General features: G+C 37.8%; 1 protein-coding gene across 1 annotated transcript; it reads right to left on the bottom strand.

Moving 5' to 3' along the window:
- LOC6046427 (synaptotagmin-14) lies at positions 1 to 25,758 on the bottom strand. The gene is made up of 7 exons (XM_038256730.1): positions 24,547 to 25,758; positions 17,235 to 17,396; positions 8,087 to 8,685; positions 7,464 to 8,024; positions 7,269 to 7,409; positions 7,043 to 7,207; positions 1 to 6,980 (listed from the first exon to the last, which is right to left on the bottom strand). The coding sequence occupies exons 1-7, from the start codon at positions 24,581 to 24,583 to the stop codon at positions 6,774 to 6,776; spliced, it is 1,872 nt and encodes a 623-aa protein (XP_038112658.1). The 5' UTR covers positions 24,584 to 25,758; the 3' UTR covers positions 1 to 6,773.
- Between the last annotated feature and the right edge of the window lie 243 nt (positions 25,759 to 26,001).

The following is a 26,001-nucleotide window of genomic DNA, read 5'->3' as shown; positions in this document are numbered from 1 at the left end:
TTTTATTCAGTAAAAAATGCATGAAATTTTATTGAATCTCACGGTTTTACAGAAGTGAAATAGATCTCTTCCCCTAGCATTGATTTGCATGTACTCCCTCTTTGCTCAATAGTTTTCCACCAAACGATTTTCAATAATTAATTACTTTACTTGAAAGGGGGAACTTGCCCCCCTCCCCGTACTGTCGACTGTCGTATTGTTTGTTTTATTTGTATTCCAGTTGTTGTCTACAAGTTATTATCATTTAAGTTTTTATGAAAGAAAAAAATCATTTGGATTGATTTGCGCTGTTTTAATCTGTTTATGTTTTTGATAAATCCATGATGATGCTTTTTGAGTAAGGAAATCAAAGCTTTTAATTCTATATTATTTTATTTCTCTTCTATCGAAAATTCAATCATTCTACATAACAAATCTACTCAATTTAAATTATTTTATGTAAAAATAAATCATTCAATCATTTAAATGAAATAATTTTCGAACTAAGTTTTTGATTATCCAGGTTTTTTTTCGCAAAAACTGATTGTTTAAAGCACTAAAATTACGCTACAAACTTTGATTACTTCCAAGCAAAAATGCGAATCGATTGACTGTGTGATTTTACTTCAGTGTATTTTGCATGCCTTTTATTTGTTTTATTTATTCTTTAATTTCTTCAAGAAGACTATCTACTAACTGGAAAGGAGAATGATTTATGATTAACTTTTTTTTTCATTTTTCTTTTATAATTTTCGGTAAGAGAAAAATGTTTGGCCTTTCTTTTGGTCTGTTTTCTTTTTTTTGTTTTTGTTTTCTTAATATTTTTCTTTCCTTAATTCCCAGAAAAATAAAGCGATCGAATCAATTGCTGTCCATCTAACTACCAGTGTGTGTGTGTGTGTGTCGCCCTCCATTCATTGTTTTGAAATAAACAACAAAAAACACAATATTTACACCATTCAACTGACATTTCTCCCAGTGAGTGACATTGATGAAATGTGACAAAGTGTGTTTGTGTTTAAACTCAACTTTTCTAACCAAACCAGCATTGTTTGCGAGTGTGTTTATTTTGTTTTGTTTCAAAACAAAAGTGTGCGTAAGTGTTTCTTTTTGTTGTTGGCAATCGGTTTGACAGCTGTCAGCTGTCAAACGATGCGCTGGCGTTAGGTTTCTCAAAATAATGTCGGCGAATGCGGAAAGGTTTTTTTTCCTTCAATAGCGATTTGCGGGTGCGTAAAATAGTATCACAAAAGTACAAATTTGTATGTTTAATTCTGTTTCCTTTTTTTTTTGTTTACTTTGAATATATTCAATAAGTTTTGTTTTATATCGTAAAGATGAAACGACTATGTCCTAAAGATCGGTAAAATATAGTTTGTGCTTTAATGTGTGTTCTTTTTTTTTTGCATACGTTTTACTCATCAACTTTGCGTTCACTTGTTTTGGACTTGTACATCTGAAAGTAGTTTGCACGGGTTGCTTTGCTTCTTTTGTTTTGAACTTTCATTGAAGGTTACAAAAATCGGTGAATCTTGTGTTCTGCTAAACATGCTCTTCTCTGTTTTTGCGTGTATAAAAACGAAATCGCAGCCAAGCTTTGCCATAAAACGACAAAGCCGCGCTTGCCTCGATCTGCCCCCAACAAATCGCGGGTGTCTGTGTTTCTTGCTTCTAGTATGTGTGAGTATGTGTTAGTGACAATTGTTTCTCCCACTTTGGCTTTTTCTCCACAAATTTATCCACACCTAGTTTAATACGTCAAGAGTTTTAAGTTTGCTTTGCTTAGTTTCTACGCTTTAATGACTTCTCTTCCACCAAAATTCGTACCCTAAATAGTTTTTTTTCTCTGCTTTGCATTAATAGTTTGACGTTTAAGAGTTTGAATGGGAGTAAAAACCAACATTTAAGGGTGTGCTCGTGAAATGCTTGAATGTGCGGGTATGATTTGTATGAGTGTGTGTTCGACAATATGATTTCATTACTTTTTCTGAAAGACTTTGAATTTAGAAGGCTAGATGGAGGATTTAAAATGCTCGTGACATTAAGGTGTGACTGGGTGCGTTATTAAACAGGAAAGGTGCAGGGATAGGTTGAACAATTAATTCCACTATTTTTAAGAATATTTTTACTGTTAGATTTGATAAGCTCTGAAGACAGTGGAGTAGAAGCAAATGCTCGTAGGGTAAATTGGCCTGCCTTCACTCAACTGAATTCAGAATGTTACTACTAATTCTTAAGTTTTATTCGATGTGATCGGAAAGAAATTAAAACGTTAATTTGAGTTTAGAATATTCGCGTATGCTTTCATGCAGTTTCGATGGCAAAATATTGTATGACTTTTGAAGCATGTATGAATTTAGAGCTGTTTAAAGTGTGTTTAATAATTTTTGTTTTACTCGATAAACCCTGTTGACTATTATTTCTCCTAACCTTTGCCAATTTCGTGAAAGTTTGTATTTGTATTCCCTAATTGACCGCACCGACCCAGGTCGGTCGATTTGTTAAAGCAATTTCGTTTCCAATTGTCAAATATCAACAGCTGACAGCTGTGTCAGCTTTCCCGCCTCTATCAAATGCCAATGTGTAAAACTTATACTTTGCCCTTAATCCTACCAATATTTGCTCCGGTGAGAGAGACTTGTTTTTAATTTTGATATTCGTATTCTAGCAATTTATTTGATCAGAAACTTCTACTTTTCCGGCCAACCTGCCATTCTAAATCAGGTTTGCTCAATAAACAGTCTTTAAGAATTACACCTGCTACTAACTCTTCTCTCTCTAGTTGAATTTTCCCTTGTTTTGTTTTTTCGTGTTTTCCAAATTCTTCTAATAAGCTTACTTGTTGCCCTTTACCAATTGAAATCTGGTTTGACCTTAACTAATGTATCCAGCAATGATATGCGGTGAAACTACCCCAAACAGAAAAAAACCTAAGCAGAAATGGACTGTCAGTTGGTGACTAATTTTTACGCAAACTCGTGTGGGAAAGTGGGTGATTTTTATACAAAAGTTCTGTCTGTTCCGATTAGCATGTATAAAAATACTTGTTTCTATACTTTTGTAAGATATTGGTTTAGGTTTAAAGTTTCTGCTGCTTTGTTCTTTACAATATAATCTCTTCAACAGTAAATGTGTGTGCGCGATTCAGTTTACAGTTTAATTTCCTTTGAAAGGTACTATTTTTTATCATTTTATTAACTCCCCCCTCCTCTCATCCCCTTTTTGTTTTGTTTCTTGCTTTCACGATCGAATTTAATTGGTTCTAATCAGTACAAAATACAGCATCTACTGATCCAATAAATATATGTATTTTGTTTTGCTTCATAGTTTTGCCTTTTGGCCCAAAACATAAAACTAACTTAGTTGTTCCGATTACTTTTTATAATAATTTTAAACTTTTTCCCTCTAAAATAGATACTGCTTTGCTGATTTTTTGTTAAAAATTGGTTTCTCTTAAATGTGTCTTTTTGACTTTAAATAGGATTAGCGTTTGCCAATATGTCTTTTCGCTGCGCTTAAGCAGCTCAGCTCAATTTCAACAACAGGACAGAATATACATACGAAACAGGTACAAAATACGAGTAAGTAGCACGAATCACCTAGCGTTTCTTCTTGTGTTGTTCTTTTTTCTGCTTCTCACTGTAGGAAATCGTTCTTTACCAGAAAAATGTAACTGTTTTGATTCAATTTAACTTGTTTTTTTATAATTTTGTTTTAAGCGTTAAAATTGGCAACACTGCTTCTTATGAAAAATTAAAATCTAAACTTAGATGTGAAGTTGTAAGCCAAACGGTAAAATCTACTCAAATCTTATCGAAAAATTAGTGAAATTGACAAACAAACAAACTGCGTTTGACAGTTTGCCAAACTCGCAAACAAGAAAAAATGTATGCAAGCTGACGTTTCTGCAAACAAATGTTGGCGAACAAAATACGCAGACAAACTGGCGATCTATCAAAATGTGCGAGTTTGTGTGTTTGTTTGCCGTAGTCTAATGCCTCTTTTAAGGTAAGAAAGGGATACACTCTTGTTTACAAAAGTAATGTGCCCTAATGAAATGGACGGCACGAATTATTCCTGCACGCACATTCAAAATCAATAAGTTTTCGTCAAAAGCACACCTACTTAAGGAGGTATCAGACTAAGACAAACAAACAAAAAACTCACACTTTTTCACAGTTCGCCTGCTTTCTTTGTTTACCTATAATAATTTACATAAAAGTCAGCCTGCAAACATTTTGCGTTGTTTGCGAGTTTGGCAAACTGTCAAACACAGGGGCTTGCGAAGAAGCCGCCATCTTGGAAGTTTAGAAAACAAACACTGAGAATCAGTATTCTACACATTACTATGGTAACACGAAGTGTGTTATTCTGGTTGAACTCAAAAGTCCCGTGCAAAAGTGTAAACGCAAACTGAAAAAATGTGTAATTCTGATTCTCAGTGTACGGACGCACTGTTTGATCGACTAAAAGAAAAAGATACCGATTTTCAGCCAATATTTGGATTGAATCTCCGTTAATATGATAAAAATTGCCATCAGCAACACAATTCACGTGGTTTTTTTTTCCTGAATTTATCGTTTAAATTACGAATAACTTGAAAATTTAAAATCTAAATATTGATTTGTTATGGGCTACCAATTGACAGCTAGTGCTTTTGTTGTTGGCTCTCATTTGACAACCGTGCCGATTGCTGTCAGTTTGCTTTTGTCGGAATAGTGTTGCCATCCCCCTGGTCAAATACGATAAAGTGCGAGTTTGATTGTTTGTTTGTTTGTCATAGTCTAATATTTCCTTCATAAATTATCAAGCAAAACAATGTAAAGGGGCCTTCTGATGTAAACATCCACTGACGTGAGCAGGATGAACTCGTTATTTACAAGCTCACATTGGCCCTTTTACATTGTTTGGATTAAAATTTCCCTGTCCCTGTAAGATTTGAGTAAAAAAAGAGAATTTCGCTCAATATTCAACGAGAATTTAGTTAAATCCGTAGTAACAGTTCAATAGGGCGAATCTGCGTTTGTAAACAAGCAGTCTATCCCTCTCTTACCTCACGTGAACTGTCACTTGAGCAAAAGGGATAGACTAGCGGATTATTGAGTATTTTTTACTCTGATTTTGTCAAAATCAATTCTACCCAAAAGTTTTGTTGTGAATTAGCACAAAGTTAGAATAAGACTAAGGAATAAGTCCGTTTTAACTATTCAAAAGGGCAAATCTGTGGATGTAAGCAAACAGTCTATCCTACTTGCTCTAGTGACAGTTCACGTTGAGTGAGAAATGGATAGGCTGTTTGTTTATATCTACGGATTCGCTCTATTGAAAAGTTAATACGGAAGTTATGAAAGTTTTTCTTTTCACTAATTTTAATTTTTGAGTGAATCTCACCCGAATTTGGATTATTTATACTACAAATTTGAGTGAAAATCATCTATACTCGAATATAATTCAAGCAAATGCAAATAAATCGTCAAAAATCTCAGTCTCAGAAATGAGTTGTATCAAATGAACGCCGAGTATTGTTTTTAACGAAAACTGTCATCTGAAATCTGACATTTGGGATCTGGCAATCTTTTGTTTGTCAAGACACACACAATCAAAATCACTTGATTTCCGTCCAAACAGAACCTACTCAAAAATGAGTAAATATGGCAAATGTCAAATTTGTATGAATTTACAGATCTGAGTGACTCCATCTGACATTTACTCATTTCTGAACATTTTCGTTTTGACGAGAGCTGAACGGTTTTAAATGAGAGTGCGGATTTAAAATATTTTGATTTGTTTCGTTTATTTCCGCAGTGTTGCCAAATCAAATAACATTTTAAAAAGATGATCTGAAGATCGAATTGAAAGAAATTTAAAATTCACAGTTTTCCATTAATAGCACCTAGAGAACGTTGTGAAAGTAAATAATCCTATGAAATTTTAACCGTCTTTCCAATGTAAAATCTCCCCACCCTTTCTTCACCCTCTAAATTTGTGCTTTTTTGTTTCCGTCGTCCAATAGGCTTATGTTTTTCTCTTTCTCCTTTCCCAGGTCAAGAAAAGGTCCTTTCATCAAAGTTCGTTTTGTTTTTGGTTATGTTGGTAACTAGAGTTTGATTTTTGTTTTAATTCTTTCCAAATATTTCACTACAACTTTTCCTTTTTTTATTTCTCCTTGTTTTGCAAAATATTCAACACACATAGTTTGTGTGTTTCACGGTAGTTCCATACAACATTTAACATTTTAGAGCTTGAATTGTTAAGTTTACGCGTCTGTGTTTGTTTGTGTCACAACAATATACGATTAAAAACATCCAAAATGGTTTTTTTTCTCTTTTTTTTTGGGGGGATTGGAACTTAAATATTACCACGTGTTTTTTTTTTTTTTGCTCACATCTGGATTCCGAAACAAACGTCACAACTAGATTTCACATCGAAAAGTTCTCACGCGCGCGCGCCATCTCACGCTCACTAGGCAAACTGGATCTCACGCACTCGCTCACCCACTCACTTATCTAGACAAATTCTAGGTCACTCCCAGGCATCATCGAGATATCGACGGCCACCGAGTCACCACGTGACACCGGCGACGGCACCATCAGAATCGGGTGCCGTTCCGGGTCCCGCGGGGAGGACACCACCGACGACGTTGCCGTCGTCGGCGCTGCGGACCCCGCGACCACGCTTCCGGAACTGCGCCGCGTCCGGCCGGAGGAGCGGCGAGCCCCGCCGGCGATGGCCACCTCAGCGATATCGTCGCTGATAACCGTGCTCTGCCGAGGGGAGAGCCCTAGCTAGTTGAATCAGGAGTCCACCAGGACGTGCCATCGTGTCACCAGCTCCGAGCGGGGGTTCATCGCGTCCCGCATGTCGCCCCAGTGGCCGTTCTCCTCCGGGCCGCTCGAGTTGAGCCCCAGGCTGAACCAGCCGACCATCTCGTTGCGCTTCATGTTGCGCTTGGCGTACACCGACACCATCAGCGTGACGTCGTTCAACTGGAATAAGGCCACCTGGCGGCGGGTAGGGGAATGGTTAGTTCGCTTAGAGGTAGGATCACTTGATTCTGACTAACCTGAAAGATAAACGTCTCCTTGAACAGCGGGTTCGGTTGGCCCCGGCGCGTTGACGTTTTGGCCCGCGCCATCTCCTGGCCCATGCTGCTCACCAGACACAGCTTGACGTACGTGTCGGGGACCTTGTTCAGCGCCAGGTTCCGGAACTGACTGCCCTTCACAATCTGAAATCGTAAAGTTGAGCTAGTGATTCAGAGATGGCGCCCCGATCGGCGATGAGCTTACCTCAACTGTCAACCGTCCGGTAGTGCCGTTGTAGCCCAGGCCAAGCAGCAGCTCCGGAACTCCTCCGTGCTGCATGGACGTCGTCGAACCCGTGCTGTCCGATCGTGCCAAACTGAGCAGGTCGCTCGTGGAACCAGTGTTCTGTGAAGGGGAGTCGTGAGGATTAATTCTTCTAAAAGTCTCAAAGTACCTTACCGTCGAGTTAGCCCTCGGCTCCAGCGGCAACCACAGGTTCGTCTCCAGCTCCAGGTCGATGTTGGCGAAGCTGACGATCGCCTCCCCGATCAATCGCTCCCGGCGCATCCGCTCGCAGCCGTACACCCGTATGCGCAGCCCCATCGAGTTGACCTCCTCCGGGTTGACCCGGTGCAGCAGGAAGCTCTCCATAAACTGCGGGTTCTCGCCGGAACGGATCTTGGTCTTGTGCTTCTGCTTCTTGCTGGGCAGCATCAGCAGGCGCACCTGGGTGTGGGTCGTCGATTGACTGCTGGCCTTCGTTGTCGCGGTGGTCGAGGCGGACGTCGAGGTTTCCACTGGAACGGGCGGGTTACGGGACGGAATTCCTCGCGCCTGCAGCACGTGAACCGTCATCTTGCGCATCGGTGCGTCGTACAGCAGGGACACCTCCAGCACGCCGTTCGGACTGCTGGTCGAGGTCGGACTCTCCGGCCCGGGGCCGATCGTGCCCGTATCCGACTTGAGCGACTTCAGGTCGCTGGTGTCGAACAGCGGCTCTTGCGAAAGGACCACGATGCACTGCAAAAGACAACCCTTGGTCAACCCAGACGATCTACAACTTCCCAACACTCATCACTCACGTCTTGATTACTGTTGATGTCCGGCACGTCCTCCAAACTGTCCTGATGCTGCACCGGCAGCCGCCCATACTTCCCATTGTTGTTCACCTTGCCTTCCTCCTCCTTCAACGGACTGATCGACGAGCTCCCCCTCTGCCCACCGCTTGCCGACGGCAAGATCAACCTCCGATCCTTCTTCTCCCCGCCCACCAAACCCGTATTACTCTCGACCGAAGCCTCCACCGAGCTGTTCGAGCTGCACTCACTGCTCGAGTGCGGCATCCCGATCTTGCCACGCTCCGCCAGCGCCAACGGATCCCTCGATCCCGAACTCCCATGATGATGATGATGATGATGGTGACGGTGACTATGCTTGCGCTCCTTCCGACTCCCACTGCCGCCGCCGCCGGTGTCCTCCGTCGGTGACGCCGCTCCGATGGTAATGTGCTGCAGGTTCGACACTAGATCCGGATCTAGCGAGCCCAGCCCACCGGCGCCGTACCGGGACAGCTGGCCGCCGCTGCCGCTGTGCAGCGAGCAGGACTGCTGCAGCTTCAGCCGGCGCAGGATCTCCTCCTCCGAGTCGGAGCTGGTGTGGCCGTCGTACGCGAAGCGACTACCTGCAATGGATTGAAGGCAACATTAGTTTTGAAGAATTTATAGCAAATTGTGAAGAGAGAGAGGGGGGGGGGGGAATCCGGTACTGTGAGGGCGTAGCCTTGGAGTACAGTGTGAAAGTTTTCGTTCTCAGACATCTAGCAAATTATCTCAGAACACAGAATTGACCACTGTGACACTCTCTACAGCTTGGTACAGATCCATTATGCTATGCTATGCTGATTAAGAAGAGAGGGAATCCGGAGGGATGGCAACCCTATTCCGACCAAAGCATAATGACAACAGTCGACATTAGCACGGTTGTCAAATGGTAGCCTACAACAAATCATTGTTTGGGTTTTTGATTTTTGAATGTTCCGCAATTCAAACGAGAATTTCTGAAAAAACACGTGAATTTTGTTGCTGATGGCAAATTCTATCATATCCTTGGAGATTTCATCCCAATATTGGCTGAAAAGTGATTTTTCTGCAAAAAAAAAGTTTCTGTTGGTCGATCAAACGAGGGCGCCCATACACTGAGAATCATCATCACACATTTTTCAGTTTGTGTTTATACATTTGCATGGGACTTTTGCGTTTAACCTGGATAACACACTTCGTGTATAATATTGGCATTCATAAGCTAAACGACATGCCACATCTAGTTTTGAGTAACAGAACAAAGCGAAGGATGTTGATTGAATTTTTTGCCCTTTGAGGTTATGTATGCGAATTCTGTTTTGTTAAATTCCAGCGTTCAAAACAACTTTTGAGCAAAAATTCGAGCTGATACTTTGTTAACTTTTAATGCTCTATCATTTTGAAGAATATTTTTTTTCGAAATTATTTTTTTTTTTTCAAAATGTTTTTTATTGCGTTAATTTATAGAGGACATAAAGTTTACACTCGTACTACTTGAATTTTTTCTCAAAAGTTGTTCTAAGAGCTGTAAATTCAATTTTAAGTTTGCATTCCTATGTAACCGAACAGCGAAAATTTGAATCGTCATTCATCGATGCTTTGCGCCATCTGTCGGAATTTTTGAGCTTTTAATGGCGAATTGATTCTCAGTATTTGTTTTCTGAACTTCCAAGATGGCAGCTTCTTCGCTACACCCCGGGGAAAACAGTGCGACGCCATCTAGTTTTTGAACCAAGCACTCAGCATCTGTCAAAATGTAGACTGCAGTGCACCATAGCGGTCAATGGATTCGTTTTGAGTAGCCAAAAATAACACAGTAAACCTTTGATTACTAAAAATGGCGGAAAAAAGGTTAAATCATCTAATTTACAAAAAAGGGAATTCCCTAAACGACCTAAATGCCCTACATCCGATCCCAACTGACCATTATGCATTCAATTAAGGTGAAGCAGTCAAGGGAAAAACTAAGCAATAGCAGCAGCGTGACAACACGCCTTTATTACGGCTACAAAACGCCGGGACACGAGCTCCCAGTGTCACGCGATCGGGCCATTTTATAATAATAATAAATGATAAACCGTTTTTCTCACATCCTGCTGCTTTCCTTTTTGTTTCCCTTTTTTGTTGCTGTTGCTAAACGTCATATTCACCTTAATTTTCTGCTGAACCCGAAACAAATCAGGAAAGCCCTATTTAATTTTCTCAACCCGAAAACTTTTCCCATTTTCGCTCGACCAACAGTTTTTCCACCTCGGGGTGAAGTCTATTTTAAAACAAGCTTAATTTTCCCGATTATAATTTTTTTTGAGGCGCCATTTTTGCGTGGTCAAACCTCCAACCCGGCAAGTTTTGCGGAAGTCCGGCAGAATAGTGGCAATAATTATTCCACTAATTTCAATTTAGTCGGGGGCAATTTATTACGGTCGCGTTATTGCCTGCAGTTTCCGCTCCGTTGTTGTTGTTGTTGTTGTTGTTTGCGCTGTTTCTCTTTTTTTGCTACGAGGAAACGCCTGAAGGTAGAGGACCCACAGGTGAGCAAACAAGCAAAATAAAGGCAAGCCAATGCCAGGAAACACCCCCCCTGGATGTATGCTATTTACTTGTTGGGCGATGCACGGCACGCCGCGTGATGTGGGGACGCGTGGTAGTGGATTGTTTTGAGTGAGGGGATGGGGGAATCGTGCATGACAACCGGGAGCGTTTGTGTGTGGTTGTGTTATCGATCGCCAGGTGGCAGCACTAGAATTGATGCGTCACGGTGCCGGTGCAGAGTTTGCATGTAATGTTTTTACTTTAATTGTTGTGGATTGTCATTTAAAATGATTTTCCGCAACTTTAACAAAAAAAATGTTTTTTTTTAATACTAAATCAAGGAGCCAATTTCCCACAAATTTGTCTTTGACCACTTTTTGATACGAGGTACCAGCTTTGAGATACAGTATTTTTTTTAAATTACTGAATACAAAAATATCTAACTAACTTACGCCCTTCTCAAATGTAATTTTCGAGTATAATTGGCTCCATATACACAAAATGGCTTACATAGGTCTAGAATTACATATCTACAGTGTTTCATTGAAATCGGAAATGGTCGGGTGCAAAAGTACCAGAAAAATTCTTGTTTTGAGCTGGAATTGCTCGATTCAAGAGTGGTTCTATTCCATTCCCTTTAATTTTAATTCCCAGAAAAAAGGAAGGAGGAACTAGAATTACAAAATTCACGAAGATTCACCCTTTTTTATATGATTATAGGGGAGTGTGGGGTAATTTGGACACCCTAAGGAAATTGCTCTGTCACGGGCTGTATGGATATTTTAAAGGAATGTGGATGACACCAGAGGATAATAGAGACCATATTTGATGGAAAAATGTCATTTATTTCGATAAATTTTGATGAAAACCCCATTTTTATCGCAAAAATTAAAAGGAGTCCAAATTACCCCCACATTTTTGTGTGGGGGTTATATGAACACCCCTATGGGGTAATTTGGACATGCCTTGTGGGGTAAATTGGACATGCCTTATGGGGTAATATGGACATACCTTGTGGGGTAATATGAACACCTTTTGAGGGGTAATTTGGACACATGTTGAAGAATAAGTTTAACATTTGATTTTTTGAGCATGTTTTTTATCCTTTAACCCGGTTTTGTTATTGCTTTATATTTTGAAGTGTTGTTTTGCTCACAATATTTCATCAAAGGTTTAAATAATGATTTTGTGATAGAACTATAATTCAATAGGAAGATAACAAATAGTTCAGTGTAGTATACATAATTATTAATACTGAATTGATTTAAACATTAATACTGAAATGATTTAAACATTGATTCTGGATTAGGCACAAGTATAATTTTTATTGATTAAGGTATCGTTTATGTTTATATAAATCAATCTTTATATAGAATTATTAGCCTGAAAATATCATTTTTTTTAAATTTTACATTCTGTAGCCCTTCAAATTTAAATATTATTGTAAACCAGCATAGAAATTAGAAATGTCAAAGAAATTAATTAAAATCAATCAACATTAGACTCTTGTTGAAAGCCAAATGTACAGTAATCAGATTTTCATCAATTCGAATAAATTTATCTGAATAAAAAAATAGGGGTTTTGTGAAAGTTCTCATTGCTCACATTCCTTTTTGATTGTTTTGACGTATTAAATCCCTCTAAATTTATCTAAATCCCTTTAAAAACTCATTCAACCATGAAAGTTACTTTTTTGTTACCTGACAGGTAGACTTTCAGGTATGTCCAAACTACCCCACAAACCATATCCAAATTACCCCCATAGCATATTCTATCATAAATTGCAATTTTTGATGATAAAAATTAATAAAATGCACAATTTTTATACGTACATATCTCAGGCATCGTCCAAGCAACCCCCTTAAACATAAAATGTCCAAATAACCCCTGCAAAACCTTATTTCCTAACCTTCAAATATTAGAATTTAGGGCAGTGCCAACCGGCCTTTGGAAACTTTTACATATTATACCAAAACTACTTAACCTATTCAAACTTTTTTGGTTTGTCCATACTCCTAGGCCATTACTAGTACTAGCCTTATCACTTAAATTGCTAAATCACTTTATATCCGAAAAACGTGATTTTTAAAGGGGTGTCCATATTACCCCAAACTCCCCTATAGGATGTATTTAAGGGTGCACAGCAACCAAGGTCAATTTAAAAGCGAACTAATTATTTTTCTCATTAGATTTGATGATTTCTAAATGAGAATATTTGAAGATATTTTTATGAGAATTATAAAAAAATACTTAGGTTATCCCTCTTTTATAACATATGAAAATTTCAATGATTGAATATTCAAAGATTTGATGGTTTAAATTTTGAAGATTTGGAGGATATTAAAAAGAAGGGTCATTTTTACAAAAACTTTTAAATTCATAGAGATTTGAAAGTTAAATTATTAGGAAATACCGAAAAAAGTCTGCATTATTCTAAAAAATTTCCCCTTTTTGGTAAAATAACAACAATGCACATTTCTGAAGAATCATTTTCTGGGGAATGGGAAAGAACAATCGAGAGTAAGTTTTTAAAAGGGTTACAAAAAATTATTTTGGACATTTTACAATGCAAGGACTCTCAGCCATTCAAACATATTTTTACTGGGGTACTTCTCCTTTACTATTGATTTTTGAATTGCAATATTGGAGATAGACCAATTCTGTCATTGTCAATCGATCATCCCTGATTTTTAGCAGATTTTTCCAAAGAATATTTCTCGAGAAATGATCGGATTACGAAGCTTGATCTTGAATCGGAGCCAAAGCAAATCCTATACCTTTCTTTGGTAAGAAAGGCAAAAAATTGCATTGAAATTCCTATTGCCACTGCAAAGACTCTGACAAAAGTTGAGAGAAGGAGAGGCAAAACATTCTAAAAAGTACGAAAATTTAAATGACAAGCTATAGTTTCAACATTCAAATGACACAATTTGTTTAAATGCTTTACAACGACCAACTTAAAAATGTTAAATTATATTTGAAAAAATTGTGTTATAATAAAAAAAAATCATATATTTTCAAACATTCCTATCTCCAATACCAGGTTTTGCATTTAGTCACCCAAACCATTTCAAAATATTTCAAAAATATAAAATACGTATTTTGGGAATTCAACTTTTAAGCATAAGCATAAGCATAAGCATAGGTGCCCACCCGCAGTTGCTACTCCGTTATTGACCAGGACCTCCAGAAGTTACATCCACGAGCCGTGGAAGATGAGTGGGTGCTATCTTTCCTCGCTTCGCAACTTCTCAAAGGCCCCTATCATGCTGATCAATACCGGCGCCGGCCACGACCAGTGGTAGGGTCACGGGGAAGTGGATGGGAATGTTAGTCCGATACTTGAGTGATAGAGACCGCCCAATCGACTGCATCTCCGACAAAGTATCACATGAGTTTTGAGGGGGTTAGTAGATGGGTATGAGGTCAGGATTCACGAGTGGCAGTGATGTGACCATGAGCATTTTGTTTGCAGCCGGCTGCGGAAAGATAGATAATTGATTATTTAAAAAGTTTTTTTTATCGAACGCGTGCCAGCCGAGCAGTAGTGCTATGGGCTGGACTCATCAGTATATTTTTACTGTTTTTACAATTTAGATAACGCGAGCAAATTTCAAAAATAGTAAATAAATAACGCTTTACTCTTCATAAAATCGATAGTTTGATGAGTTAATATTAAAACTGCCAGTTAGAATAAATTTGTACGATCATTTACGACGAAAATTATCGCGAAAAAAACAGGACTGCGCGTTCCCAGAAGTACTGCACTTATGATGACATTATTCAATTATAATAACCACTCACCCAAGCACACAAACAGCGACACAAAAGAAATGAAAATGAGCATGCAAAAACAAGACAGCGCGTCCTCGTGGTCAGCGCACTAATCGTATTTTGGGAATTCAACTTTTAACGATAAAAAGTAAAATAAAAAGTTCAAAAAAATCCGTCTGCTCATTATTCTTGAAGCGACCTAAGTATAAACAGCAACTTTGCTGAAACCACCATCTGATTTCAATCAGAAAATGTCTTCTCAAGATACAGGTACAAATTTCCTAAATTGATAATCTCGAAAAGAAATGCAAAAATCTAAAAACTACTCTGCATTCAATTTTAGTGTGAATTCATGTGAGTTTTTAAAAAATGAGTATGTTGTTAACAAACTCGCATTGGCTCAAGACGCCAGCCAAATCGAACTGAAATTCCGTTCTCAAGAAACAGATATTCGAATTTCAGATATCATCTGAGACGAGACAAACAAACAGCTAAAAAGTAAACCACCCACCCAACTGTCAAACGTAAAGCAGATCAAGAAAATTTTACGTCGTTCTATGACTATCAAGCGAGTGTCAAGCTGATTGATTGACGTTGTTTATGTTGCGTGAATTTTCAAGCTGATTATCGAAAAGAAAAATGCAACTTTAAGCGTAAAGAAGACATCTTTTCGTTTGTCTCGTCTCAGGATACCATTTCTGACTGGTCAGCTGTCAAATTTGAATGCGCACTTGTCTGTGATTGTATGAAATAAAAAAACATTGCTGATCATAGGAAAACCCCAATCAAATTTTACGTAAATAAATCAAAAATCGAAAAAAAGCAAATTGTTATCGATTAATGTTAGAAGACATTACAGTTAACATTGTCAACCAAGATTGAGGTAACCTAACTCGATTTCGCAAACTGTCAAATAAAGCTCACCGTTAAAACGGCCTGTTAAACACTTGGTTAAAGTACGGACCCCCCTCTTCATCAAGCGCAGTAACTTTCCCGTCACGAAAAAAAAGTAACCAGCTCACAAAAACGTGACAGCGTGAAAGGCTTTTCCACACTCACACAAACACATACACACCGAAACAAAAGCGAAACGCCCGACATTGTCCCTGTCGCAGCAAGCGGTGTGCGCACCTTTCACGTGGTGCACACAAAGACCACACGTGTGCGTGTGACACTGGCTTTGAAAGGGAGGCACGGTGTGAGTGTGTTTGTGTGTCTAGCGTGAATAATTTATCGATGTTTAATATAATGGATCGTCGTCGTTGTCGTTGTCCTGCTGCTGTCACAAGAGTTGTTTTGTTTTCCCAAGTTGGCCGGTTGCCATATGGTCGGCAAGGTCAAGTTTGACAGGTCCCTTCGACGCCATGCGTCATTTTCAGAAGCATTGACACATGGCTGTTTTGTGTCACTTCGCGATTTTGAACGTGAATATTTAACGATTGGAGTATTGTTGTTTGCTGAAATTAATGGTTAACGAGTAATATGAAATATCAAGGCTGTCAAAATTTTATAGCGCCGCCATTATGGCGTCAACGTCAACCACCAAGTGTCAGTTATAATCGCATTCTAACCGCTCAAAATTACACCGTCTTGCATTCACTGCTGTAATTGTCGATAAATAGTTTATTTACGAGCAAAAAGTAGTGCAATTGTAAAGTACACGCAACACTGTTTTTTGTGTTGCCATAATTACAACGCAAATATGGCCGCCGCCAAAGCGATGATGGTGTCCAATTAAAATTTCATGGCGATCGTAAATCAACCTCATTATTTGCCACGACTACAGGATAAAGGAAAAAATAAAAGGATAAACCCTTTCTAGTTTCAAATTGCGTCTTGTTAGTCCGGGTGGGGTTTTTGCCATGCAAAGTAATATCACTGTGTGTACGTGCAAACCATTTGGCACCGTGTCACATACTTTGTAGACCGTATCACGTTTAAAGCTCTCGGCTCTTGTTAGAGCCAGATAGTGCAATCACCAGCACTCGATCCAGGGCAAAAAGACAACGCTTGTACCAAAGTCCCTAAATTTTCCTTTCTTTCTCCTTCGTTCATTCCAACAGACAACGTCTCACATTCGAGTGGATGAAATCCAATCTGCTCCCCGCCATCGACGCGACAATTTGTTCCAGTTATTGAAGCGAAACGCCGGCAACATTGTATCGCTACCACTGTCTGCGCCACACCACACAATGGGCAACCACGAGATGGTGCGATTTCCGTACGAAATTTGACATCAGCGGAAAAAATCACGAAATTTGACACGTCGCACGGTCATATTTGCTCGCGGTTGGAAAGTGGCCACGTTCCGGGCTAACCGGTTCAAGGGAGTGGGACCACGTGGCCATTTCACGACCAGCATCGAAAGTGGTCGTGCTTGGTGTCAAACTTCGCGGTTTTTCGAGACGATTGCAGCTGTGCACGTGCCGCAATCTGAAAATGTCGTTTTAGAGCGTTTTCGTTGTGACCTTAACTGATCCCTTCCATGATGGGCGTCAAACTTCTTGTTTTATTTTCATTTCGAATATTGAGCCATCGACCAGGCGTCGCCCTTTAATGAGGCTCCATTTCCCTAACCACCAGTTATAAACAATAATGACTCCCCACCTTCTCGCAATCGTACAAAACAGAGTGAAACAGGAGGGACAAATCAATTAGTGTCACACAATGCCACGAGGGGGACCAGCCCCACCCACCCGGAGTCACTGCCAGATGGTTTGAGGTTATGGTGTCAATAAAATGGCGCTCAATTAATTTTGTTTATCGACAGTCGGAGCTAATGTCGGACCGAGATCCCTCCCCTGCCCCTTAAAGTATGCAATTATGTAGTTGTCGGTATACTTACGGATGGTGTGCACCGTTTTGGCCGGCAGCGTGAGCTCGTCGCAGCACGGAAACGAACCGGGCGTGGCGAAGCACCACTTCCGATTGATGTACAGAAACAGCACGAGCAGCAGCGCGATGAAGCCGAGCGCGGCCCCGAGGAAGGTGGTGGTCTCCATGGGAACTGTTGGGCGAAATGGGGAGGGGGGAAATGGTTAAAAATAGCTCTTATATTGTTTTTTAACGTTTTTTTCGTTTTGATCGTTTTTATCGTTTTGATCGTTTTCATAATTTTTTATCGTTTTTGATCGTTTTGATCGTTTTTATCGTTTTGATCGTTTTTATCGTTTTTGATCGTTTTGATCGTTTTTACCATTTATGACCATTATTTAACGATCCTGATAGTTTTCATCGATGGATATGGCATTTAACATGAAATTAAAGCTTCAAGATTCAAAACAAAGATTAAAACGCACTACCTGCCGGAAGTTGCGTTTTCCTAACCGGAAACGGCGTCATTCTGCTTCTGCTGACACAGTTCTGAACCCCCTATGACGCCGATACCTTTAAAACTCCCTTTAAGGCTCCACACATGTTTGCACAGACGTCAGTTTGCTCGCATGTGTCCGTCCATTGGCTATTTCTGGTCAACTTTACGACTCAAAGTTCTTGACGAAAGCTCCGGCTGTGGTGGCTCAAAGGAGAAACGGGGGGTTTGCCCTTCCCGATATCATAAATATTAAAATTTATCGCCATGAAATGAGTCATATTTTCATGAATAAATAATCGTCTCAGCACTCACGGCAAACTGTGTACAATGTCCAAGACTGGACCGCAATAGAAGACACCACGTGTGAAAGCACACATGTCCGAACCCAATCGGGGTTGCATACCACCGGGGTGATAATCGATACACCGCACACACACACACACACACGCAAGGGCTGGGCACTTAAAATATTCATCCCTTTTGGATTATGAAACATGTCGCGTTCGTGACACGACGGCACGCGGCCCGCCGAATCGGGCTCCGAAAACCATAAAGTTTGACACCCATCATGGCGGGGTTTGGCCGAGGTCGGAAATTGACCCCGATGGCCGCGGTGCGCGCGCGCCCCCCACCAATCCGGAACGTGGCCAAATTTCGCCCGTCACCAAAAATGACCATGCGACGTGTCAAACTTTATGGCTTCTAGCTGGTGAGTGCGATTTTTCACCGGAACTAATTCAATTAGTGCTAGAAAAAGTTTCATCACTTACATCACCATAAACCGGACCAGCAATTACCAACGAGTGTGGGCATGGGTCATAAAGTTGGGCACTGACAGCTGGTGGTGCCGGGGAAAATCGAATGAGTCTGCCGTCTAGACAATTTCGACGAAACCGGGGCAATTGCGGCTCGCAAATTGATGGGGTGCTTCGTGTGACTGTTTGCTTCCGAAAGTAGTCAATTAGATTGCGTTTTGCAATATCGGTGAATATAAAGTTGAGCAAAAATGCATGATTATTGGTTTTGAAAAGGTTTTATTAGATTTCTCATCGGGTTTTCAAGCAAAGTTGAAGGAAGCAGCATTTTTTTGTCTGAAATTTCAAAAAATATAAACCATTGTTTCGAATTTTAAAGAAGAGAAAAACTTTAAGTTGTACTTTTCATATAACAAAATGAAAATATTGAAAATCAATGTGAGAAAAAGTATTTTGAATTGTAAAATTGGATGATTATTCCCTTCTGGCGACATTTTTTTTTAAATTGCTGCGACCAATACTTCGATTTTTTTTTAAATTAGTATTGATTCAAAAATTCATAACTCGGTCAAAGATTTTTTGCACAACCTGAAAATTTATGAAAAGTTAGCATTTGATGTCGTCTAAAATATATCAAAAAAAAAATAAAAATTGTGTTTTTTTGCAAATCAAATTTTAATGACAAAAAATTAATTAAAACATCACCAAATTTTTTTGCCGTGTATCATTTTTTTTTCAGTGTAGTCTATATCCATACCTACAACTTTGCCGAAGACACCAAATCGATCAAAAAATTCCTTCAAAAGATACAAATTTTTGAATTTTCATAAATCGTTTTTGTATGGACAGCTGCCAAATTTGTAAGGAAAATTATATGGACAAACTAATGATGAAAAATTGATTTTTTGGGCGTACCAAAGGCACCAAAAAAGTTTGAGTCTGATTAAAAAATTCAAAAATTAAAATTCTAAAAAAATACCGATTTCGTAGAGAACTGCTCCGCAATAGAATGTGTCATTTGTTTTTTTGATTCTTTTTTATCGAAGCTTGATCATTTCTAGAAAAAAGGGATCTCAAAACATAAACTTTTTGCAAATATTGAATTTTGGGACCATAGAACGGAGTAAGACATACAACTTTTAAAAAAATATGTTCATAAATTCATTGATATGTTGCAAATTTTCAATAGTAGCATAACTGTAATGATGTATAAACCATTTTGTGATACTTTTTGCTTCAAAATTTGAAAAATTGGGCTTGAAATTTGAAATTTATTGTTTTTTTTTTTTTAATCTTGACAAAGATATTCTTATACCCCTTTACAACCCAACCCCGCCTTAAAACGGGCTTCGATTTAAAAAATCGCCAAAATCCATTTTTTAACCAATTTTTAAATCTTTTAAAAGCTTTTTAAAGAAGAACTCGTAAAATTTATGTATTGGAAGTTTTACTTGTTTTATGTGACTTTTCCAATGTTTTTGAAAATGAAAAACATGCAAAAAATTGAAAAAGTGACTGTAAAAACATGAAAAAAATAGATAGGCAAAATGTGATGAGGTGGGTAGAGTAGGCCAAATACTACCAAAAACAAACATAAGGCTGGTACAAATATTTTTAAAAGTTTTTGTCACCCCCCCCCCCCCCCTTCAAAATTGGCCCGAAAAATCAGGGGGCAAAAAAATATTTTACAATAAACTTCAAAATTTCAATGAAAATTCAAGTGCAACCAGCTGAAATCAAATTAAAATACATTCTCCTGCGTTTAAAATCATTTTTAGCATGTTTGGGTTTGTTAAAAAACTTAAGATTTTTGAAAATTTTCGATGCAAAATCTTTTTTCGATACAATTTTTGTTTTTGTCAGATCTTAGATTTTGAAAACTAATGGTTGCAAAACAACTGAACTAGTGTAAAATGCATTTTAAAACACTTTTTTCATTGAAATGTGAAGACTATGGCTTGTTATTTAAATTTTTATATTTTTTTATTTTTTTGCCCCCCCCTTGACCTTGGCCAGGGCCGAGGGACAAAAACTTTTTTAAATATTTGCATCGGCCTAAACTAAGCAAGATAAATGCAGATTAAAATACTAAAAATGAAACAACAAAAACATAAAACAAGAGAAGTAAAGTTTTTCGTAGAACAAAATTTGCGCAAAATGACCTCCTGAACACGGGAAAAAATAATAATTTTCGAAAAAAAAATTGGGCAGTAGAGGGTTAATGTAAATTTTTGGTACATGTTATAATGAAAAGAGCAGAAAATTTAACTATAAATTTCCCTTTTTTAACATTGATATAAGTGTTGTTTTTGGGTAATTCGGCAACACTGGGAAAATCAAATTTTCCTGTTTTTTTTTTGTGTATCTTTGCATGGCCATATCATGGCCATACACCATATCTCAGCACCAAAGGCCGTATTAACAAATTGCAAAACTGCAAAAAGTAGAGAATTTTCTCATATTTTTTTCAAAACCTGGCCAACATGGGCACTAGTTAAAAAAATTGAAAAACTGCGACTGTTTTCATTACCTTGACTGGCTGCTACTTGAACATAATGCACTTTATAAAGGAATATTAGAGTACTTTTAAATCGCAAACTTAACTTTACATTTAAAATTGAACTATTTTTTTCAATGTTCGTACGTGGTAAAATTTTATGAAAAGATGGCATAAAACATCTTCTAAAACATATCAAAAATTAAAAAATAATGTTTTTTCTGGAAATAAATTTTTAAGTGACCAAAAATAATTATAAATTAATTGTGTAAAATTTTTTTAAGTGTTGTTTTCATCCATACCTACAACTTTGCCAAACACACCAAATCGGTAAAACAAAATCTTCAAATGATATAGTTTTGTTTAATTTTCAGAAACCAGTTTTGTATGGACAACTGCCAAATTAGTAAGGAACATGATATGGACAATTTGAAGATGCAAAATGGCTGTAAAGAAAATATGAAAAAATGGATTGCCAAAATTTCAGAAAATTGCTTAGAGAATTTCATAAAAAAAAACTGTTGTTTCTCTACATCAAAAATGTCCTTAAAAATCAAGGCGTGAAAAAAAATACAACAGGCAAATATTTTTTGAAGGAAATAAATACGTCCATAACAGATTGTTAACTATTCGAATGCAGATTCTAAAATATTCAACTTTTTTTGAAGTGGCGAAAGTAATATTTTTTTTTAATTCTCAAAATTATCACAGAGCTACGTATTTTTGAAAAAGTACTCAAAATTTTCGTTTTTAACCATATGGATATCAAATGATCAAGTTTTCAGTTTTCATACATTTTGAAAGTTGTAACACCATTTTTTGAAAATACTCAAACTTTTCACAAACCTACGTATTTTCGAAAAAAAAATACTCAAAGTTTAAATTTTTACTATGTTGGTATCAAATGATTGGTTTTTTTTCATACATTTCGAAAGCAATAACACATTTTTTTAAAATTGCTCAACATTTTCCTAAAAGTACGTATTTTAGAAAAAAAAATACTCAAAACATCTTTTGAAAATTGACGTCTTATGCCAAATAGGTTTTATTTTGGCAAAAATAAGTCTTCTTCTTGCCAAATGCAATAATGGAGATGGTTGTCAAAAATGGCGATGATAAATAATAGATATGAGAGTTAATCAAAATAATTTGAAAGCTTATTTCTCGCAATGGGTGGCTCAAATTCAGCTGCGGTCAAAATTTGATTGATAAATGTAGGGGAGAAAGAGCCAACAAAATTAACTCGCTTCATCAAAAATCATTTTTTTATGATCATAGTGCTTAATGTCAAAAAATATTTTAATAATCGGGATTTTTTCATGTATTTCGAAAGTACTAGTTTCTTTTTAATTCTCAAAATTATCACAGAGATACGTATTTTTGAAAAAAGTACTCCAAATTATCATTTTTAACTAGGTTTTTAATCATATGGATATCAAATGATCAAGTTTTCTTTTTTCATATATTTCGAAAATTATAACACCAATTTTTGAAAATACTCAAACTTTTCACAAACCTACGTATTTTCGAAAAAAAATACTCAAAGTTTAAATTTTTACGATGTTGGTATCAAATGATCGGGTTTTTTTTTCATACATTTCGAAAGCAATAACACATTTTTTTGAAAATTCTCAACATTTTCCTAAAAGTACGTATTTTAGAAAAAATACTCAAAACATGTTTTTTCTACAATATGTATTACAATATTTTTTTCAAAAATACGTAGTTTTTTGAAAATTTTGAGTGTTTAAAAAATGTGTTATTACTCTCTTAATTCATGAAAAATCCCGATCATATGGGTATCTAATGAAAATAGAAAAAAAAAATTGAGTATTTTTTTCGAAAATACATAATCTTGTGAACATTTTGAGTATTTTCAAAAAATTGTTGATCATTTTATGTATCAAAATACGTGAAAATACGTGTTTTTTTGTTCGAAAATAAGTAGTTTTATGAAGATTTTGAGTGTTTAAAAAAATCTTATTAATCTCTAAATTTATGAAAAAATCCCAATCACATGGGTATCAAATGAAAATTGTAAAAAAAAAAATAATTTTGAGTATTTTTTCGAAAATACATAATTTTGTGAACATTTCGAGTATTTTCAAAAAGTTATGTTATTATTTTCGAAATGTATGAAAAAATCCCCATCATTCGATATATCATATTGTAATAACTGAAATGCTGAGTTAATTTTCGAAATTACGTAGTTTTGTGAAAATTTTGAGTATGTAAAAAAAATAACTTTCAAAATGTATTTAAAAATCTCGATCATTTGATGCCCATATTGCAATAACAATGATCTTGAGATTTTTTAAATAACATTTTAAAAAAACAGAAGAAAATGTATTTTTGTGAAAATTTTCATGTATCGACGGTGGCGAAAAATAGTAGTTTATGCAACAAGTTGCAAAAAGAAGATTTTTTCAGCACGAGTTGTACATTTATCCAACGAGGTTTACCGAGTTGGATAAATACGACGAGTGCTGAAAAAATCAAGTTTTGCAACGAGTTGCTTACAACATTTTTTGCAATTCCTAAAAACGCTTATTTAATGGAATTTTATGTCAAACATTCATGTGTTTAGTAAATTCATCATTCAAAACAAAACAATATTGAAAAATGTTACTTTTCGATACTAGTGCTGAAAAGTTCAACTTTTCAGCACCCATTTCAGTGCTGAAAAGTAGAACTTTTCAGCACTGTTATTGAAAGGTATTAATTTTCCATTCTGTTATTTTTGGTAGGGAAAAGTAGGCCGTTTCGTTTCTCCAGAAGAGCAGGAAAAGTTGACAGTTTCACAGTGGAATTGCAAAAAATCTATTTTTGAATCGACAAAACCAAAAAAGTAGTATTACATCCTAATAACTTTAAAACTTATTTTATTTTTGCTGATATGTACTTCCGTCATAAATAACAATGGGTCTAGGGTGAGGAAGTTGTATGACCCATTCCCAATATAGAAAAGCTCCTTGAATCGACCATGTTGAAAAAATAAAACGAAATATTGAAAATAAAGTTAGACATCGAATGTTTTGATATTCTCAAACCATGGTTATCAAGTTTTAATTTGGGAAAAAATATATATTAAAAAAGTGACTGTTAATTTTAGAATTTATAAATCATTGTTGAATGTTCGAATCTATTGAAATTCAAATATAAAAATTTTCACCGTTTTTTTTTTCTCTTGAAAATCTTATGGCTGTTGGTAGAATTGATCAAGTTGGACGCTTCCGGTGATGATTCGGACCAATTTTACCGAATATATATATCGAATTCCGTTGGGGTATCTCGGCCCTTCGAGGTGGGTTTTCGGTCAATATAAGATAAAATTTCCACAGAACAACGACGGAAATTAAATACAACTTGAAATACATCACTCTTATTATCATCCTACAAAGATAAAAAAAACTGGTTCCAACCGAATTATTGTTCCAGACTATTGTAAAATTAGCTCGCGAAATTAAAAAAAAAAACAAAAAAACTAAAAGTCTAAAGAAATTCTCTCCATAATTACCACAAAACCCTGTCCCATCACGGCCATCCGTTCCTAACCGAAATGACTCATCTAAATCCCCAACTTTCTACTCACCGTTCAGGTAATTATCCACTCCGGCTATCAAAATCATGGTTCTCGCCGCGTATTCCGCCGACTAGATGGCACTGGTTCCGCCCGACTACGTCCGAATGTATGCAGTTACTTGTAGGTCTTGCACCAGCAGCACTTCAACTCGCGCGATGCATTCTACGCGAAATTCCAAACTCATCACTACCACCAAGGCTGGAAGGTGGCCTGTGGCACCACTACCACCATCTCAACGACGTTCAGAGAGCGAGTTCAAACGGGGTTGACAATCCGCACGGGCGAGGAAGGGCGGCTCTTTTTGTTGACTGCCAGAGGACGAGGGTGTTTTTATTTTGTTTCCTTCCTGATGCTGCTGCCTCTCCTCGCTGGTATCGATTGGTTGGAGCTGGCCCCGTCACACACGTGTTCCTGTGAGAGCTTGGACAACTTACTTTGAGTTGAGAGGGAGAGAGCCCACAAACACACCTCCAGGCGGGATGACAACAAACCCCGAAAGCTCTCTCCTTAAATTACGCACTTTTCCTCACTCTCTCTCTGGCGATTTCACACTCACACACACCCTCAAAAGTGGGAAAAATTTTCATTCCACTTTTCCACTGGTTAAAAATTTAGTAAATTGATCAAAATTCTACGAATTTCGGCAAATCACTATGACTAATGCGCCCACAAGTAGGCAATCGCAGCTTAAACACACTAGACCGAACCCATAAAGCTATGCAAAACCTGTGTTCGACTTCCGAATTTCTTCCGTTTCCTCCCTCCTTCCTGTTGCCAAAACTAGTCCAGGTGACGACTACCCAGGATTACGTTCCTCGAAAAAGATCCAAAAATGTCGCATTTGTTCCGGACGCACGCTCCAGCGCTGAAGAAAATCGCCCAAATTGCTGCAATCGAGCACCCAGGAAGCACGGTCTCAGCAAGTAGTTTTCGCCTGCAAGGCAGGCAATCCCCACGACGGCTACCAATCCGGAAAATTCCTTGTTCGCACTTTTTCCCGATCCCGGATTGGGCCCAAATCGGTCACTTTTGCACTGCCGGAAGTTGTTTCTGGGATATCCGGATCGTTTCGCGGCACGTTTTATCCTCGGTAAAATTGGTTTCAGTCCAGATTTTTTCTCAAAAGCAGTTTTTGCTTCTTCTTTTTTAATTGGGTAGTGCAATGTGTGTTCCTTGTGTGTTACTTGGAGAAAAGTCCTTACCGAACTGACTCACGCTGGACACGGACATGGAGGACTAAGTGGAAAGACCCACTGGGAAATGCGGGAGAGAGAGAATACGCACTTTTGGGGCTCTCTCCCCGGCTCTCTTTCGGGGTGGATTACCAACCGACGATGGCAGACTGTTGCCTGTTTTGGGGGAGCAGCTTTCGCGGGAGCTTTTTGAGAGCTTGGCTAAACGGGAGGTGTTGGGGTTCAAATTTCCAGGAAAGTTGGGAAAATGTCGGAATTGTGGAAGCTTTTC

This window comes from Culex quinquefasciatus, chromosome 1, assembly GCF_015732765.1.
Source record: "Culex quinquefasciatus strain JHB chromosome 1, VPISU_Cqui_1.0_pri_paternal, whole genome shotgun sequence".
Classification (NCBI taxonomy): Eukaryota; Metazoa; Arthropoda; class Insecta; order Diptera; family Culicidae; genus Culex; species Culex quinquefasciatus.
Note: the sequence above shows the minus strand (reverse complement) of the source record. Positions and strands in the feature narration are given on the sequence as shown.